Raw genomic sequence first — 19,208 nt, 5'->3', positions numbered from 1 at the left:
AAAATGGAAACCTTGGTAACTCTGTGCGCTCTCCTATCGCTCCTCTTCTCTGCTCATGCAGACGTTGTGGAACGTTTTGAGGTTCGTGTCCTTTTGTCAGTTCCAACAAAAACTTGCGCAAATATTACATTAAGGTTTCTGTTTGATTTTTCCCCAGAATGTTCCAGAATGTATGAGTTTTTTCTACAAAGAGAAAGTACCGGAGTGGGGAGCCTCTACGCCGGGTGCTGCTCATCTCTGTCAACGCTTTGTCAACAGGTAAGAAGGAGAAGGAAGATCTTTAATGCAGGAGTTTGGGTCACTTCACCACAATCACGCACTGCTTCATCTGTGTACCACCAGGTACCACTTTGCCACCCTGTATGACACAACCCATCGTATCGCTGTCTACTCTGCTTATCAGTTCCAGCCCAGTAATGGAGGAGGCAGGGAGAGGAGGTGGTTTGTGGAACCTCAGGTTGGTACCACTCTGGTTTTTAATATGCACATGTATCAAACAATGGACAATGAGTATGAGAAAATATGTTGCTGCATCCCCCCCCCCCACATCACATCTTTGTGACCCAAGAATGCAGAAAGAGCCAGTTGCATGTATTTAGCTTGGATCTAATAGCAAATGATGGCTACGAACAGAAACTTTAAAAACGCTCAAACACATCATTTTGGATAATAAATGGACTCAGTTTCATGTAGCACCTTTCTACCTTAGCGGTACTCAAAGTGCTTTACAGTGTCATCTCATTCACCCATTCACACTCACAGTGGAGGCTGCCATGCAAGGTGCCAACCTACTCATCAGGAGCAATTATGGGTTCAGTATCTTGCTCGAGGACACGGTCACCAGGGTCAGGGATCAAACCAGCGACCCTTTGGTTGCTAGACAGCCACTCTACCCCTGAGCTGTGCCGCCCCAATAACATATTCTTGATCAAGCAGTAAGTTCAAAATTGTCAGCACATAACACTTTAGCACTTGTTAACAATCACAACAAACCAGAGGGGTTATAGTTGATAAAGATATGGATTATACCAAACAATTTACACTGCAGTTCATAAAGGGTCATTTTGTACTATTTTGCAGATGTTAGGGCCAAGTTAAATATACGTGGCTGGCTCTGTCTGCATTCTGAAGTCAGAAAAAAGTAATGCAGGTGGGGAAAAGTATATATGTGAGCTCAGGATATCTATTTGGAAGTACTTGAAATGCAAAAAAAACCCCAACGATTTTAGGGTGGAGTATTGCTCTAAATCAGAGTGTTTCCAATGATCGGTCTAGCTGGTGAACTCATCCTGGCAAGCAGGGATGAAGGATGGGTACTGGCTGGGGAAGGACCATCCTGGGATCTATCTGGGAGAGAGACAGGCTCTGAATGAGGACTACACGCACTCTGGCTTTGACCGAGGTCACCTCAACCCCAACGGACACCATGCAGGTAGCTGAACCTGAATTTTGGAGGACACAACAGCAGGGGGCAGCAGTCCATCAGCGGTGATGTCACAAAGTCTACAACACATTGAGGGATTCTCTGTGATTTGACTACAAATTTAAAGCGTGATAACTATGCTTCTGCTTCCTGTAGAATATCAGCAAGGTTTTAAGTTCTACTGTTCACATTTCAGTCTCTGCCCGTTTAACTCTCCCTAACTTTCTCTTATAGTCCCTTCCCGCAATGCCACTTTCACCCTCACTAATGTGGTTCCTCAAAACCCAAAGCTGAACCAAAACGCCTGGAGGTTCCATGAGTCCCAGCTCACAGACCTTTTTCGGGAGAAGTGCTCCAAGGCCTATGTTCTAGTTGGGGCTGTTCCTTCTCCAGATAACTGGATCATCAAAAACAGCGTGAAGCGTGTCAACATCCCCGACTACATATGGAACGCCTTCTGCTGTGTGGACAATAATGGGAGGCCCATTCAGAGCGGCGCTGCAGCAGCCAGGAACACACAGGACAACTGGGTGGAGAAACTCTCTGTGGATGAGCTCGGAGAGTTCCTGCAGCAGTTCTCTAATCAGCCAGTAGGGGAGCTGTTTCACAACAACTGCAGGTTATAAATGCGAGCAGAGGGACAATTAAAAACGTATTTTAGATGCTGTTTCCCTTTGATTTTACATAAGATATTCCCAACCTGGAAGTAATGTATGTTTACCCTTGTGCGATTTTGAAAATAATGCATCCGATTGCTCGGAAAAGGCAAATATCAGCATACACAACTGAGAAACATCTCAGTGTAACTATGCCACAGTGCTAACCACTGCACCACCGTGCAGCCCAAATATATATATATATATATATATATATATATATATATATATATATATATATATATATATATATTTATTTATTGTATATACAGTTGTATATATATATATATATATATATATATATATATATACATATATATATATATATTCCCATTTACCAATTTATTATTTACACACAGGTAAAACATAATCAGTAACAGCTCTGAAATAAAGAACTGAATTGATTGATTTGCAATATTTTGACGATTAATTTATTGCTTTTTTTAATAAAAAAAAATGCCAAATTGTTCACTGGTTGTAGATTTTTGGTTGTGAATCTTTGCTTATTTCTCCTTTATAAGCAACTTTATATCCGAAGTAAGCTCTATACTCATATTCACTTGGGTTTAATCAGGCATGATTATAAAAGTGTGACATTGCTGCGGCCTGATGGCTCCTCCGATGATGGAAGAATGTTATTTTGTACCCAGTTTTACGTCTGCAGTTTGATTCAAAATTCAGCCAATACATCTACAATTCAAGACTTCAAATCAGCACACTTCAAGACCAGGACCACCAGCTACACATCTACAAGTGACCTAACATCACTTTAATAACACTGAAATGATGTGGAGTCAACATGGGTCACGGTACCGATTTACCCTCCCTCCCGTCCACCAGTGGTCGATATTTTCAATTCGGCTTCTTTCTCCGGTGACGTGTCTTTGACGCGGAACTCACCTTGGTGTGTTTACTCTTGTCTCAAACTGCCTAGTCGGTCACAGTGTGAAGTCAAAAGAGTGCAGGAAGCCGTAACATGTGCGCCGTGCAGCTGCTGCGGGTGTCGGTTCAGGAGCGGATCGGCGCCGTCGCTGAGGACTTTCTGTTGCAGCTGGAAAAAATAGGAGAAGCGGCGGATGTCCCGGTGCTGAGAGCATTGCTCAGCGAGCGGCTCACGGCGGCGGCGCGGGAGGTGATGGCTCTGGTAGAGGAGATCCTGGCGGAGTATAAGGACCGAGCAGAGCGGTCAGAGTGGGAGGTGTCTCGCCAGGGGAGGCTGCTCGATGCTCTGCTGAAACCCAAAGTCCTTCTTCGCAGAGCAGGTCAGCGTGTCACTCTGGAGCCCCATTCATTAAACTGTCATAGCACAGACTTGTTCTGAAATACTAATTGACATTATTTAACCCTCAGTTTAGTCATACATGAAGCGGAGCCCGATGGCTGTTTGTAACTCTTTTCTCCTGACATCTTCCTGTAAAACAAATCGTTGCAAGTCTGGGTGACCGACAAGTAGCAGAGATACATGATAGATGCCAAGAGCCAGGAGATACAAATACCCTTTGGGTTTGTTTTCCTGTTTGTAAGACTAAATTGAGAGCTAAAAAAGATCCGAAATGTGTGAGGACAAGTTTGTGCTTTATAATCACTGATATTCGCTGTTGATCATTCATCGTATTCATCATAATATCGGCATCTGCCCCTTAAATCCTACAGCGTCCTAAGCTAGAACATGTCATGACTGAGGCCTTTGAGACGTGTGTGCAGTGAAGCCCCGTCATGATAACTACTAACAGCAAAGATCCCATCTACTCGTATATAATTAAAGTGTACTTAAATACTCCTAGATTCCACTCAATAGTCTCCCTCATGTCGTTCGTTTTTCTGCTGGACACAAGGTGTCTCCTACGTCTCCGTAAAGTTCATTCTCCCCGTTCATTCTCGGTCTTGAAGATCCACATCACATGATTCTAACGGGGTTCTTGTCCACCTCATTAAAATGGTTCTTTTTCACTATCCATCTAGTCTCAAAATAATACTACAAACTGAGTTGTCCTCGTCTATATAGTCTTGATAATAGTCTTAATAATATCTTACTTTGTTTTTGATTGTCCTGCAGATGTCAAGCAGGTGGGGGGGACTAAAGAGGAGGTTTCCCATCCAACCAGCAGCTCCAACACTTCCAGTCATGAGGAGTTTGTGGACACCAGAAATGCTCCATCAACTTTAAACTCCCCAAACAACAATCAAGTCCTGGAAAGTAAAATTAAGTGTGATAATAAAGAGAGACCATACGGCTGCTCTGAATGCAGTAAAAGATTTCGGCGCAAGAATAATCTTCAGGATCACATGAGAACCCATAAGGGGGAAAAACCTTTTGGCTGTTCAGTTTGCATGAAGTATTTTTCATGCAGTGGTTCATTACGGAAACACCTGCGAATCCACTCAGGGGAGAAACCTTTCGTCTGCTCGGTTTGTGGTAATCGTTTTACAGAAAGCGGACATCTTAAGGCTCACATGAGAACTCACACAGGAGAGAAACCATTTCGTTGCCTTATTTGTAGCAAATTTTTTCTGCGTCGCCATCACTTAACCGTCCACATGACCTGCCATACAGGAGAGAAACGCTTTCACTGCTCTGTTTGTGGTAAAAGTTTCCCTCAACGCCATCACTTGACTAGCCACATGACATGTCACTCTGGAGAGAAACGACATAATTGTACAGTTTGTGGCAAAAGTTTTTCTCAACGTCATCATGTAAAAACTCACATGACCTGTCACTCAGGGGAAAAACCATTTAGCTGCTCTGTTTGTGGACATAGTTTTTCTCAACGTGCACATTTGACCCAACACATGATCTGTCACTCAGGAGAAAAACCCTTTGGCTGCTTGATCTGCAATAAAAGATTTACTCAAAAAGGATATCTTACGTACCACATGGCGGTCCACACGGGGGAGAAACGAGTCAAGTGCAGTGCTTGTGACAAAAGATTCACTTGGCATTATCAGCTGAAAAATCACAAGTGTGTGAGTGCAGCGCAACCTCATCAGAGTGAGGACAACAGAGAGCCAGAGCCACTAACCAGCAGCTGAGAAGTCCAGGGTAAACACTGTCAAGAAAACATTGAGAGTTCAGTTTGGAGTAGAGACATGAGGAATCAGAATGTCAGAGTGTCTGTGAATAAAGATTCTCTCACTATCACAAGTGTGCGGCTGCTTCAGTGTGTGTCTAAAGCTGGGGGAACTTGTGTGTTTGTATATGATGGAGGAAAAAAGTAGCCACAAAACAAAAGTTAAATTATCTTTTAAGGGTCTTAATTTACATTTTATAAAGGAATCTCTTATTTATTTCTTGTAAATCATATTAAACATTGATCTCTACAAGTGAGAAATTAAGGAAGGTTAAAATCTGATGGTTGTGGAGTTGATTATGGCAATTTGATTTAAAGAAGTTGTGAAACTGCTAGTTCTGCAAGTAGTTCTGACTTTGTCTCTGATTCAGAACTTTTTAAATATTGTGCTCGGCAGGAAAAAAAAATCTTGTAGAAAAAGTATACTTGTGGACTTGTGCTGGAGGCAGGCTAACACTTCCTACCCACAACCATTTATTGTGCTATGCTAACTAGCAGTCAGCTAGTCTCTGGGCCAATTCACAGACCGATTAAAAATCCAAATATTAAAAATCCAACTGTCAGACAGAGGAAGTTTTGTTCATATTTAGAAGTGACAAGAGCAAAGTGTTTGACTTGCTTCCAGACAGGGATGTGAATCAGCAAATAATCCCCCGGAGATTAAAATGATGAAGGCAGCCATATGTTTCACAGACACCCCCCCTCCCCACCCCTCATAGCTTATTTCCTTTGAAGACTTAAGACCCTTGTTCATGGACCACTTGGTTTCATGAAACTCTTCCATGAGATGGCCGAGGGAAAACTCCATTAGGCTGAAGGATTTAAATTCAATGGCATTAAACAACTATGAAACTGTGTGACAATACGGACGATTATTGGATGAGAGATAAGACCGAAAAACAGAAGATGAATCAACACACTTAGAAAACAAAATCTCATTTATTCAACTGCATCTCCGTTGGTTTCAGATCTGTGTCTTTGTCTGTTGATTGAAGCTCTCCACTGCTTTGTAAATGTTTAAATGTTGGTGGTTATGAGAGTGGAAATCCTTCAAGTGCAAGAAATCAGATATTACTGTTGATCGAAGACCAAATTGGACAAAGGTTGATTTTAAAACTGCTGATGAAAGCGAAGGGGCAGTTGCTGACGATAGCGGCTGGAGGAGACTGAAGAAGCTCCACATTCTGGAAATGCTAATTTAATTAGTAATCACCCACACAAAGGATCAGGAGGTGTGTTAACGATCAAGAAAACGAGGGTTGTTACTGGTTTCCCAACAATGTAGGGACGCCAGTGGTTTGCAACGTTCACTGAGTTACACACATTGGAGTCATAAAGTTGTATGTTTTCATTCCACTCAATAAACGATGTGAACATCAAGCAACTGTCGGGAGAGCGGGTCTACCACAAAGCTTCTTTTGCCTCCCACTGCAGGGATCACAATTTTTAGCTCTCAAATTGATCCATAAAACTTATGCAAGTAAGTTGTAGAGTTCGAGTAATCTTGAAAAAAGATTTATTTCTGCTAAACACGCAGTTGACAGACAAAGCTTCCTGTAGGTTCCCCTTTCACACACCAGAGACTGAATGGAAGAGGTTTTGGGCTAAAAAAGTGACATGTATAAAAATTAATATATGTGTGAATGCCTGGATTTAATTGGAGAGTCTAGTCCAGAATACAGACAACATGGAAATAACACAAGGAAAATGTATATATTTTAATTGGTTCTGCAGTGTACATTTGTATCAGCGCTAAAACGACTTTCTGGACTTGACATGACTTGTTTGGCTGCACCTTGGCAGTTTCTAGTGGGGGGGTTGGGAGGGGTGACGTCGTCCAAAACTGGATTACATCACCTATTTCTCATGTGATACTGGCAAGAAAATGTTTATACACCTTGGTTTGGCCACCCATGGTGGGGGAAAAAATGAGAGGAGTTAGTTGTTTGTTTTTTTCATCACGCACTTCCAGAAAAGAGTCGACATTTCCAAAAAAAAATTGACATACAATATCGAGATTAAAGTCAAAATACAACGTCAAGACAAAAGTCGACAGCTGATCCTTTGGAACGCTTCCCTCCTTCCCTTGACACAGTCGCAGTTTTCGGCTCAGTCTCTTCAAAGTCCTATTACTGATAACTGCAGTTGAGAGCTAAAAGAGAAAGTATTTCTTTGATACTAAAGCCGATTCCGGAGTATAGTTTCATTCGTTTATTAACTGACTGTACAGCATTTGGCACAAGCGGTCACATGCGCTGGTTGTTAAAGTCTTAAAAGGTGGCGAGAGCTCATCCTTTTCGTGTTCGTACTTAACAATGCAAATGTCCCTGGAACTCGTCTAGAGACGACCAATGACGGTCCTTCGGGGCGTGGAATATGCAGATTCCACCATTGCGCTTCAGACCCAACATGCACTTTTAGTTTGTACTGTAGTCCGCAAAACAAAAATAAAACAAACCAAGTAGAAGTCCTGCAGTGAAGCAGAGATGGAGAGGTGAGTATCCTAACACGAGATTCAGCGTACATCCTCTTGTTAGAATGAATTAATACCATAACGTGGACGAAACAGAGGCGCGATTTCTCGTTCTTTGAAAAATACGCGCTTGCAACGTTAGCATTATAGCTAGAACCTGTAAAAAAGCCATGTAAAATGTTGGTAGCAGTATTCCATGTTAAAAGAAAAACAAAGCAGAGATTAACTCGGACATGATTTATATTTCGGATGAGGTAAATTGATAAAAGCCGGCGCAATGGACGTTTCTGCAAGTTACCGACCGAGGCGCTATTGTTTATATTTTGCCGCCTAAGACTTTGACGGCCGTTTCAGATGTTTGAGGGATTGGGATTTTTACAGAGTGTGTTTTTTTTTAAATTCGCGCAAAATTAACGATAACGTCTTATATAACATCACGTATAAATTCAGGGGTTAAAAACATTGTTTGGTTGCAAAATTACGTTTCTTCTTTACGCAAACGGAAGCTTTAGCGCCTACTAGCGGAATGGCGGTGTAAATGCAGCATGACAATATTCCCGAAATAACTGTTCAAAACATACGCATAAGTTTACGGAGTCTTACATATTTGTAAAATAAGTTTCATCATCAGGAAATGTATAAGATAGTAATCAGATTATGTAATAGTTTCACTCCTTATCCCATTAACATGAAATACTTAAATGAAACCAATAATTGTATAGTCCCTGTCGCAAAAGACATGCAGCTCAGAGGGCTTCGCCACATCATCACATGCTAATTCAAATTGAAAAGAAAAGTTTTAAAGATGTGTGAGATTATTTATTATTTGAAGAAAGTTGCAAACCAGTGGTTTTAAAACATCACTATAATGCTGTCATACCGTAACATTTCATCCGTTCATGTTTATAATCGTAAGCAATGATTCTTTTGGTTCAAATAAGACACAGTTCTGCAAAAAAAAAAATGACACGCTTCTTTGCAGGAGGCCAAACCGTCCTTTTAAACGTCTTTTGATGAGGAGCTTTGACAAAAAGCTGGTAGGTTTTGGTAAACATGCCAAAAAGACTTACCAGTCACTGTATGAGTCGTCCAGCGGCAAGAGTCAAATGTGAGTATTAAAAGCAGGTTCTGATGCGAGTTTATATTTGGGCTAGCTTTTGATTTCGTTGCTGTCGTGTCTGAAGCTATCTACGCTGGCTGAGGAAGCAAAAGTTCAGGACTGGGTCCTTGATGCACCAGCTGCAGGTATATGTGCTGGCCCGGGACAAGGAGGTGGCAGGATTCTTGCCTTCAGGTGCTCCGTCCCACACAGCACAGCTGCCTACTTCTAGTAAGCCCCCTCTTACACACAGATCAAATATGCAAATGTATGTACATGGATTTACTCTCATACTGTGTTCATACAGGTCCTGCACCTGCGGAGCCTTTGGATGACGTGATCCTTGCCAGCCCCATCAAAGTCGACTCTCTGTGTGAGTGCATAGGAATAGAAACATTATATGAGCAGTGGTTGTGTATTTATTACAAACTTTGCAGCCTTCACCTGTTGTCAACAACTCAACCATCAACAAGGAACACAATAAAATCAGTTTGTATTGTACAGCTGACAGGGATGCTGAGGCAGTTGTCACGCCACCTGGACCCTCCCTTTCTACAGTCCACACTGCAGGTGAAGGATCAGGCCAGCCCGTAACCACTGCACCCTCCTCTGGTGCACAGGTAAAAGCAATTTTTGATCTTTGAACAGACATGCATGCAGTTTTTCATATGATCCGCTTGATGTAAATCTTAACATCAACTGATCTATGTGAATGATGCAGCTACTGCCCGAAAGCTGGAGGCTGACACTGCCGAAGGAAAACCATGAGTGGCTGGGCCAGGCTCTCTTCACGAGAGGAGCAAGCGGGCGGCCCGTCCTCACCACTGACCTCCGTATGTGGTGGTTCCCCCCTGGAGTGCAACACCCAGCCTCCATTTGCGACTTCTACCAGAGTCCATTCTTCCTGTGGGCGCCCTACAGGATGTGGCCATTCAAACCCATGTGCACCACCTGTGGATGTGAATTGACTGATGCTGGCCTTTACAAGGACGTCCGGAGGGTGTTGGACATAAACAGGTGGTATTTCATGGGCACGGAGTACCTGGAGTGCTGTTCATGTCATAGGAAGTATGAGGCGTGGGCACTGGATGTCATAGGGCAGCTGGACCTTGTACATCGGACCCAGTTTCCAGCTGTTCTGACGTACAAGTAAGCAAACTTATCATTTATGACTCAAGCAGCTTCCAAACATGATGTTTCATTAACATCTTTGTGAAACCAAGTGAATCAGTGTAAATGCAGAAATCACTAACCATCATATACCAGTGACCTGTTTCATTTTGGAAATATGTGTGACCTTTTGTTGACCTTCTATTGTGGTCTTTTTGCTCAACCCCATCCCCACAGGTTGGCCTGTGATGAGAAGGTCATCAGGTTGCTAAAGGAGCGGACTTTGGGCAACAGTATGTCTGAGTTTCGAGCCAATCTGATGGGACAACACACCACAGAGTGGATGACCCAGTCCTTGAAGTACCTCAGCGGGCTCAGTGTACCGGGTGTGGCACAGCAGAGACAGGTGTCTCTCCCGCCTATGCATCCTGTTCCAAAGGTGCCCTGGCTGCTTTCTGTGTACGCCAGGGAGGCCTTCCCCCGCCTGACAGAGACAAAAGCGAGGGTCACATCCATTTTTGGCGACATCCTAAAGATGGACTCCACTAAGAAGGCAAGCTGTGGTTATTGTAAATCATGCACTGTAACTGCTACATGTTATGTGATGTGATATGACTGTTGTTTTGCTTTCAGGTAGAAAAAAAGCTTGCGGACGCTGATGCAGCTATTGACGCCTGGGTGACCAACGTAGGCAATGAGCATGGGCAAGTGCTCATGTCTGTTCTCACTGCCTCTGAGGGCGAAGGACTTTTTCCCATGGCGACTGGACTCATGCAGCGGTACAGAGACGCTGGAAAAGCACCCCCTCGGGTTTTGTACGTGGACAGGGATTGCTGTGCCTCCGCTGGACAGTGCAAGGTACTGTTTGTCCTGGTTCACACCCTTTTACTTTCATGTACCATCTTCAGCACACAATAAAGATTTTCAAATTCATTTTGTTAGACTGCTGCAATGTTCAGTGAGTGGGAGCACCTGGTGCTGCGACTGGATGTGTGGCACTATATGCGACGCTTCAGGAAGGGCGTCACCACAGACAGCCACCAGCTGTACCGATTCTTCATGACACGGCTCTTCTTTGCCATCTTTGAGTGGGACTTTGGCGACTTGGCCCTTTTAAGGGAAGCTAAGCGCTCAGAGGAAGGGATGAATGCTGATGTGAAACCATCAACCAAAGAGCTGGCCCATCACTGCCGCCATCGCACCAGAGGAGTGCAGGAGACAGAGCGGCTCATCCAGGAGTTGCTAGACTCCCTCTGGGAAACGACGGACACCATGGGCTTACCGCTCATTGATTGCCCCAGGATGGAAGAGATTTGGCGCATACAACGTCGTCACCTCCCCTGCATTCAAGACCCAATGGGGGTGGAGCTTTATACCAAGACTGGGGAAGTGACAAAAGGGGGGGTCAGACTCCCTATCTACTCCTGCTCGAGAGGTGTTTCCTCCATGGAGTCATTCCACCTCTACCTGTGCCGCTTCATTCCTTGTGAGCATGAAATGCATTATTTTGAAGCATGCCTGTGTCACAAATTTGTGGATTTGACTCTTTTCCCCTTCTCTTTGCTGTCACAGGCATGTCTGCCAGCGCCCTTCACCTCCAGGTGTACCTGCTGGAGGGCCTGGCGCGGTGGAATGAAAGCCATGCCAAGACCACAGTGAAGAATGGTCAGTGGGCCATACTGCATCGCGTCAGTGCCCAGTTGCAACACAGATTCAGCCAGCTCACCCGAGAGCTGGGTGTGATGTTCGAAAGTTACCCACAGCCCAAGGAGTACACTGGTAACTAAGACAGTTATATTTTCATGCCGGACAACTGCCACAGCCGTGTACAGGTGGAATGAATCAATCATGTTGGTTTTGTATGCTTAATTCAGGGGAGCTGATCGGGTTGGAGTACTTGTACTCCCAGACTGGCTCTGTACTACCACAAGAGCTTGGCTCAGATTCTGACACCCTGATTTGGACTGATGAGGCTGAAACGGAGAGGGACGTCGATGAGGATGGGGTCATCCAAGAGGAGCTGGCAGAACTGAGGTTTGCAGACTGCCTGGATAGTCTCCTTCTGCCAGCACAGCCTCTCTGCCCTCCGCCTGCTGCTCCCTTGTCATCCCTATCAGGCCCTACTGTGCTGGAACTTGGGGCGAAAGAAGAGGAGGGGGGCAAGGTAGGCTTTTTGTTGTAAACTCATCTTTGTGAGAGGCAGCTGTGTGCGTTGAAAACTATTCACCAGCCTCCCTGTTTGTTGCAGGATGTATGCAACTCTGACAGTCACACAGAAGACCAGCACGCATTGCGTTTAGCCCATGCCCTTATCGACCTGCGTCTCCAACCTCACCTGACGAAGCAGCAAGTGAAGCAGATTGTGGCGTTTTGGCAGAAGCTTGCAGACAGGGATAAGGCGGCTATCTCCCTCACCGCAGGCCAGCACGATGAGCTGGTCCAGCCTGGTCCTTCGAGATGTCACAGGACAAACCCGTGAGTGTGCATTTAACAGTGAGAATATATTATTGTTTGACACTTTTGAGAGTATATACAAAGGTTGAATATTACATTAAAAACAAGAAAGAGAAAAGGAGACCGAGAGGAGGCACTAAGTGTCATTGATCAGGTGAACGCAGCGACTCAGTTCACGTTAAAGCTTTGGTTTAACTGGGTAGGAAAATATGGACTCGAGAAAGAGCTTGGATTACCTCAATGGGTCGCTCGCGACCAGCGTTTCACCCCTGGTTGGGATGGGATAACAGCGATGAGTACATTTATTAAAAATGAAAACTTCATGAGCGTCCAGGAGATTAAACAAAAATATAAATTGAGTATTCAGAACCATTACAGATCCTTATAAGGGAGGGACTTTTTTAAACAAAGACATAAAACACAATGCAAACCAAGATAAAAATGGAAGAATCAATGCTTAGTTGAAATCTACTACTCAAAGAAGTACAGAATAATATCTATGATGTATGGCCAACTAAAGGAGAGAAGAGGGAGCACAACCGCACATGTGAAACTAAAATGGGAAAGAGAACTTGGAGTGAATACTCCTGAAGATGAATGGTTAAGTATTTGGAGAACACAACAATCAACTACATCATCACATTTGCATATTGTTGGAGGAACTTGATAAGATTTCACGTCACACCAAAACTTAGAAATAAGCACACATCTGGCCGTATACACGTTTGGTTTTATTTTTTTTGTTTTGCCCTAAAATCTTTAGTTTTTTAGAAGTCAAGTCAGTTTTATTTGTATAGCACCAAATCACAACAAAAGTTACCTCATGACACTTCACAAGTAGAGCAGGTCTCGTACCACACTTCTTCAATGAATTTACACCCAACAATTCTCCATGAGCAACATGAAGCAACAGCGCAGAGCAACAGCGGCGATGAAAACCTTCCTTTTAACAGGCAGGAACGTCAAGCAGATCCAGGCTCAGTGGGGACGGCCTTCTGCTTTGACCGGTTGGAGGGAAAGAGAGCAGGAGAGCAGGGCAGAGACAAAGACAGATAATGGAGGAAGACAGATATCCAGGAGGAAAGAGAGGGACAAGAGATAAAGAGAGAGAGAAAGGGAAGAGACTGATGGACGGAGGGGGATGTGAGCAGGTGGTGCTACGGGTGGCAGCTTGAGCCTCTTCAGGTCTGTAGCAAAGAAAATGGTGCAAACCGGACTCACCAACAGAGGATGACTGGTGAAATATAGCGAACTAAATATATGTTATGGAACTGTTGACTCATATGATATGGACCCCAGAAGAACAATGTGGAGAAAAAAATGGGACAAGCGGACCGTTTGCAAATCAACGACAAGATGAGAACTATCCAACTCACAAGAACACAGGAACAAACTGTAGAGACGTGGCATGTTTGTTTTTTTCTTTCTCTTTCTTTTTATCTTCCCCTGGTGATTTGTATGTACTTGTTTTGTTTTTTTGAACTTATGTGTTTACTGGCAGCGTGGTCTCAAAATAGAAAAGGAACAATAACGACAAAGTATCAAAGTAACACGAAAGAAAAGTAGAACCGTAGTCTTGCTATTGAGTGTTTGTACATTGTTTAGTTTGACCACTAGAGGGCAGTATAGGTTTTCTTCAGTACGATAGGTTTTAAAATCAATATTTAAACCTTGATAATCAAATCTAACTTCTTAAAGTAATGGTTGATATCGGGCTGTTGTGTCCAGTGCGCACTCGGAGCAAGGTGCAAATGGAACACAGTCTCCAAAAGCCAGCGCGGTGGTGGAGGCCATGTTTTTGGAGCTGTGTAGCATTCACAACAAGGACCATACCAGCACTGGGTTCCCGATCAGCAGATGGAGCGTCATCATGAGGGACTACTCACGCATCAGAGACAATCTACACAACTGCCAGGACCTCATGGAAGCCGCCCCCATCCACTTATTCCATGTCAGCCACTGCACTCTTCTACAATGGTAGCTCTCCTTTCAAGTGTGTCATGTGATTATCATTAATAAGACAGAAGATACTGTAATCAACATCAATATCACTGATTTTCTTCCTGCAAGGTTCAACCAGAGATGCCAGGTGGTGTTGACAGAATCCAAGTACATGGATGTGCTGAGTCCCAGTGTCACGCAAATGACAGATAAGCCTCAAGTCTCAGATAAGCCTCAAGTCCTAGTCACGCCTTTTCGAAAGGGTGGTCGTTCTGCGTGGACCTTTTCTGCGTTCACTCTCCCCGAGAACTCCTCTGGTCAAGCTGTCCCTCACCGAGGGCCCATGACACAAAGACCGAACCAGGTCGTCAATCTGCTGCAGCCCAAGGAGTAGCGAGCAGAGTAAAAAGATCTAGACCCCACAAAGGTCAGTGACCTTTGTCAACAGCCCACTATCCTATCTCCTGTTGTGTCAGCCAACAAACAGCCCTCAAGGAAGACTGACTGAACTAATAACGTGTTCATCTCATAAAGCCTGACTATTTTAGGATAGTGTTATGGAGAAACGACAGTGTCTGCTTCTATTTTGGTATCAGTGTAAATGTTGCATTAAATAATAAAAATGTTTTACCCACTAAAGTGGCTTTCAGAAATGATCTTGAGCCCATACATTGAATTATGTGTCTTCTGAAGACACCAGGAGTGATGCTGTTAGCGTGAAACATTCCATACACAGCTCCTCAGCTTTAACACAACAGATGGATAAAAAAGTAATTGAATCTGATTCATTAGGTTGAGAAAAAGCAAATTTTTTGATCTTCCACAGCTTCATTACACTTGAAGCTGCAGCAGCAAGTTGAAGTTAGTCATACTGGACCATGGGGTGGTCCTTCCAGGGGGGCAGCTTGGAGAGTTTCTCCTCTGTGGCCGCCACTATGGGCCAGCCCCAGGCCTTCAGGAATCCACACAGATTCACGCCCACAGTCTGGGAGAAAGTCTCTGCATATAGATTCATCTTTCCCTTTTTGCCATTGGGAAAGTTTCTCATCTTGTGGTAAGCAGCAAACACCTTCTTAAAGGCGTCCCAGCCAAATTTATCCAGAAGCTGAGTAAAAGTGGAAAAAAAAAATAAGAATAATCATTTATCCTGACATGTAACTGGTGTGTTAATGTCTCACGAGGCTTCTTCTAAAAGTGTTTGTCTCACCTGCATGTATGTCTCCAGAGCCACCCACATATCCCAGCTGCCAAGTTTCCTGCCCCCTTCAACGTAAGTCTTTGCCCTGTTGTTTCTTTTTGCTAAACCCATCGCCGGATGAGCCTGCAGTCAATGAGACAAAATGAGGGGATTGTAAAAAATAATCCCATTGAAAAGAAAAAAATTCTCAAGAAAAAATAAATATCGACTTCACCTTTTCCCTGTTGATCCCAAACAACTCCTCATGTACGTATACGGACCAAAGGTTGCATGTGCACTCTGTGGTGTGAGGTGGGAACTCCCAGCAAGCTCTCTGCTGGTTGTGTCCAAGCTCATGGATGGGTCCCCAAAGGCCTTTTTTCTTCGCACGTTCAGCATTGACCAGCTCAGCTGCTGAGGACTTGTGTGCCATGATGGGATAACCAGCATGCATCCACCCTGGACAGAGAACAATTATAAAAAATACAAATACTGAGCTTTAGAAACACTTTTATTGTTCATATTGTTGTGTGTAATGACAGCAAAGCACCCAGTGATTGTTTCATATCAGCAGCATAGGTAGTCCTTGAGAGATCGACTCACTCTTGTGTTCCAGGCTTGCAAAGTGTTGTAAATGCAGCGGTTAGCACTACTAACACCTACCATGAGAAATCTGCACATCTGTTACAAAGCGTTCTTTGCGTGGGAATTTATGTGGAATGACAGCCAGGTCAGCGATGCTTCTCATGATGCTGTCCCAGTGCGCCGCCAACTCATCCGGCCGATCCAGTTCCCGGACAACCTTCGATGGCACAGTAAGGATGATGTTCTCAAACTCCAGTTCTGCCCAGGGGGAGGGAGCTGTGCGTAGCGCGGACCAATTATCTAGTGTTGTCTCGCCTGAAAGAAAGACAGGGATTTAAGGCTGAGCAGCATTTTTTTTTCACGGTCCCTGATAAATCTTAAAAATACCTGGATTCAATTAAAAAAAAGTAGGGTTATACAAGATTCACACAGCACAGGTTAGTTGCCAAGTGTGAATTCTGCATTAAAGCTCTTGCAATGAGCAATGTCTGTGTCACGCTTGGCAAAGTGTAACCACTCTTGAAAAACTTTGAACTTACCAGGGATGATGTGAAGTCTAACTTTACTATGTCACCCAGATGCACGCCAAGGCACACATATTGTAGCACAGATGTATTTAACAATCAAGTGGCACTTGGTTGAACTGATGTAATTCAATCAAACCCTTTAAGTATGGACACAGTCTTTTGTCGTCCCCTTTCTGAATGTAAAACCTCTCATTTTTACTGCATCTATCCTGAATCTCCCTCCAAAGTCAACATTATAAAAACACTTACCCTGCTACATTGGAGCAATAGCATTATTTGTCCATCAACCAATTGTGGACACGTTTTTTTTATATGTCACATGTACTAAATAATTTGATCGAGGACAAAACACTGTTTCACACATGACACTCACCAGACTTATAATACGGCACTGGTACAGCCATCTGCACAATGACCATGACTCCTTCCACGTTGACTTTGGGTGGGGCCACCAGGTAGATGAGCCCCCCCCACAGGTTCCACACCTGAACCATCTCTGTTTTGATGGGAAAGCGCTCGTGAACGCTGGGTGCCCTCTTCAACTCCTCGGAGTTGAGCTTGTCTGTTTGACAACCAACCTGGATCTGAGGAAGAGACATCATCAGAGTTTGAAACAGAACAATTTGTCTCCTTTTCTAAAACAATATCAGTTTACAAACTCCCAAGCACATTTTCTGGTATATATTTTGGACAGTTGGCTTTTGTTAGCGATTAGCTTCAAGTTAAATATATATGGCTGGCTCTTTCTGCATTCTGGAGTTGCAGGAAAGTGATGTGAGAGGGAAAATACAGCTTTGTGGGTTCAAGACACCTATTTGTGAGTACTTGAAAGGCAAAATACAGATTTTGGATACAGACTTGTACTTGATTTCATGTGTAGTACCTTCCATCCCTTCTTTACAATATCAGCTGGAGCAGCTATGTAGGTCTTCATACCAGGAGAAAGGTAGAGACCAGTACTGATCCATTCCTCCGAACCTGAGCCGCACACACTCAACATACTCAATGATATGAAGATGATAAATGCAAATATAGTGTAATAACAAATAACAATTTACAAAAACGGCCCATCAACTAGGTCTGACCTGCTGTGTTAGCTGTAACCTTGATCCTGTGGTTGTAGACGACAGGCAACAGGGGGTTATCCTTGATGAGGTATGGCAGGAGGCTGTCAGGATCCGGGCAAACTTTATATACCTCAGCCCCCACACTGAGGAGGAGGTGCTCCTCAGGACTCTTCACGGGGCATTTGTCACAAACCTTAAATAGCGCATAAATCGTGAAGATTATAAAAGATCATGCTACATATTGTATGATTGTAATGTTTGCGTATTTCCTGCACTCACTTGAGGCATGCCAGACCTCTTCAAGATGTCAGTCAGGGTGGACAAGACCTGCGTGTAGGAGCAGCAATCAAAAGCCTTCATATGCAAGAAGGTGGCACAGTCCCTCCCCAGCTTTTTTAAGCAATCCTGCTCATGCTTGTTAAGCTTCTCTCCCTGGGTCACATGAGCAGCGAAGCGCCGCAGAAGGTGGCGGAAGTGGTAGGTATCTTTAATGGCCTTTCTGGGATCAGGAGCCTTGAAGCATCTTCCATTAATTGTTGCCTCCAACACGCTCAAACCCATTTGGTTCAGGATCTTGTTCCCTGAAAGAATAACCAGTGTTAGTGATGCACTGATTGAAGGCCCAGATAGTCTGAACGTGTTTTGGAGGTTTTTCACTCTTTCTAGACTGTTAAAAATTATATCAGTTAACCCCAACCACCCCTCCCTCCACGAGTTCCCAATATTTCAAACATCCAAATAAATGCGGTATAGACTTAAAATCCTGTCTATACCCATTGGTTTTTGAAGTATAGAAATATTGTGTGACATGTTACATGTACATTCCCACTCAAGTCTTGATTCTGGTATTCCAAGTCATTTTTAATTTTTCTTGATCACAACTCGGGGGGGGGGGGGGTCTTGACCCACGCTTTGGGAACCCCCGCTCCATACAGTGGTTCTGATTTATTACCTACATCATCACACATTAAGAGAGTATGTCAGGAATAAACTCAGCAAGTACCATGATATATATCATGAATCAATATCGTGATCGATATGTGAACAAACTATTTTGAGTGTCATACCTGAGAAATCTGTCAATGTGTTCTTCCCCGGATGTGACTGGGCCCAGTACCAGGCGTGCCCGCCAATCAGAAGACCTCCGCCTTCTGCCACAAAGTTTTGGATTTCCTCCACATGTTTCTTAATGTATGTTGTACACACAAACACGCTGAGATCATTCTTGAATTTTGATTTCACACACTTCAGCCCAGATTTGCTCAGAACTTTGAAGGCGTGATCTGGCGCTACACCAACAGTGCCGTTCCTGCCTTCATCCAACCAGTGAAGGGCATTGTTCCAAAATTTAGCCAGGCTCTGTGAAAAAACAGGAAAGTCTGTTGATCATATGAGACTGCTTTGGCAGTTCAGAACAAAAATCAAATGTAAAAGAATAAAATGAAAATAACTTAAACAGGCAACATGAACACCTAGACTATGAAGCCTCCACATGATGCCGCCTACTTAAAATAAGTCATTTTTGGATAAAAATGTTGTTGTTTTTTTGCCTAAATAAACTCCTTCTGATGTTTTGTCTCCAGGTTGTAGTGTTTTCTAAAAATCTTGGGGAAAAAATGACTTTGGCG

General features: G+C 43.7%; 4 protein-coding genes across 4 annotated transcripts; 3 read left to right on the top strand and 1 right to left on the bottom strand.

Moving 5' to 3' along the window:
- The first annotated feature begins 3 nt into the window (after positions 1–3).
- Positions 4–2,238, top strand: LOC147253965 (endonuclease domain-containing 1 protein-like). Its single transcript, XM_086215056.1, has 5 exons — positions 4–81; positions 158–258; positions 343–457; positions 1,276–1,432; positions 1,658–2,238. Exons 1-5 carry the CDS (start codon positions 4–6, stop codon positions 2,047–2,049), a joined length of 843 nt encoding a protein of 280 aa, XP_086071182.1. The 3' UTR covers positions 2,050–2,238.
- A 737-nt stretch (positions 2,239–2,975) lies between these two features.
- On the top strand, positions 2,976–5,445 carry LOC147253964 (uncharacterized). The gene is made up of 2 exons (XM_086215055.1): positions 2,976–3,341; positions 4,136–5,445. Exons 1-2 carry the CDS (start codon positions 3,056–3,058, stop codon positions 5,107–5,109), a joined length of 1,260 nt encoding a protein of 419 aa, XP_086071181.1. The 5' UTR covers positions 2,976–3,055; the 3' UTR covers positions 5,110–5,445.
- Positions 5,446–7,543: 2,098 nt separating this feature from the next.
- Positions 7,544–14,723, top strand: LOC147253963 (uncharacterized). The gene is made up of 14 exons (XM_086215309.1): positions 7,544–7,641; positions 8,603–8,728; positions 8,805–8,950; positions 9,027–9,092; positions 9,224–9,339; positions 9,441–9,868; positions 10,067–10,382; positions 10,463–10,687; positions 10,772–11,315; positions 11,402–11,608; positions 11,704–11,993; positions 12,078–12,304; positions 14,012–14,260; positions 14,354–14,723. The coding sequence occupies exons 1-14, from the start codon at positions 7,634–7,636 to the stop codon at positions 14,616–14,618; spliced, it is 3,213 nt and encodes a 1,070-aa protein (XP_086071435.1). The 5' UTR covers positions 7,544–7,633; the 3' UTR covers positions 14,619–14,723.
- LOC147253962 (TRPM8 channel-associated factor homolog) lies at positions 13,000–18,959 on the bottom strand (the record flags this gene model as incomplete). Its single annotated transcript, XM_086215569.1, has 9 exons — positions 13,000–15,329; positions 15,432–15,545; positions 15,637–15,860; positions 16,065–16,301; positions 16,887–17,097; positions 17,397–17,491; positions 17,599–17,773; positions 17,860–18,161; positions 18,648–18,959. Coding segments are annotated over 9 exons (1,913 nt in total), but the record flags the coding sequence as incomplete, so codon positions are not given.
- Between the last annotated feature and the right edge of the window lie 249 nt (positions 18,960–19,208).

Source organism: Aulostomus chinensis, chromosome 10 (assembly GCF_037954235.1).
Source record: "Aulostomus chinensis isolate RoL2024-O1b breed Wild chromosome 10, RoL_Achi_v1.0, whole genome shotgun sequence".
NCBI lineage: Eukaryota > Metazoa > Chordata > Actinopteri > Syngnathiformes > Aulostomidae > Aulostomus > Aulostomus chinensis.
This window is presented reverse-complemented; position numbering and strand designations above follow the sequence as displayed.

Coding starts and splice junctions, on each gene's coding strand:
- LOC147253964 (XM_086215055.1), top strand. CDS start 3,056: ATGTGCGCCGTGCAGCTGCTGCGGGTGTCGGTTCAGGAGCGGATCGGC. Junction 3,342..4,135: donor AGTCCTTCTTCGCAGAGCAG/GTCAGCGTGTCA, acceptor ATTGTCCTGCAG/ATGTCAAGCAGGTGGGGGGG.
- LOC147253963 (XM_086215309.1), top strand. Junction 9,340..9,440: donor CACCCTCCTCTGGTGCACAG/GTAAAAGCAATT, acceptor TGAATGATGCAG/CTACTGCCCGAAAGCTGGAG. Junction 9,869..10,066: donor CCAGCTGTTCTGACGTACAA/GTAAGCAAACTT, acceptor CCATCCCCACAG/GTTGGCCTGTGATGAGAAGG.
- LOC147253965 (XM_086215056.1), top strand. CDS start 4: ATGGAAACCTTGGTAACTCTGTGCGCTCTCCTATCGCTCCTCTTCTCT. Junction 259..342: donor TGTCAACGCTTTGTCAACAG/GTAAGAAGGAGA, acceptor GTGTACCACCAG/GTACCACTTTGCCACCCTGT. Junction 1,433..1,657: donor CCCCAACGGACACCATGCAG/GTAGCTGAACCT, acceptor TTTCTCTTATAG/TCCCTTCCCGCAATGCCACT.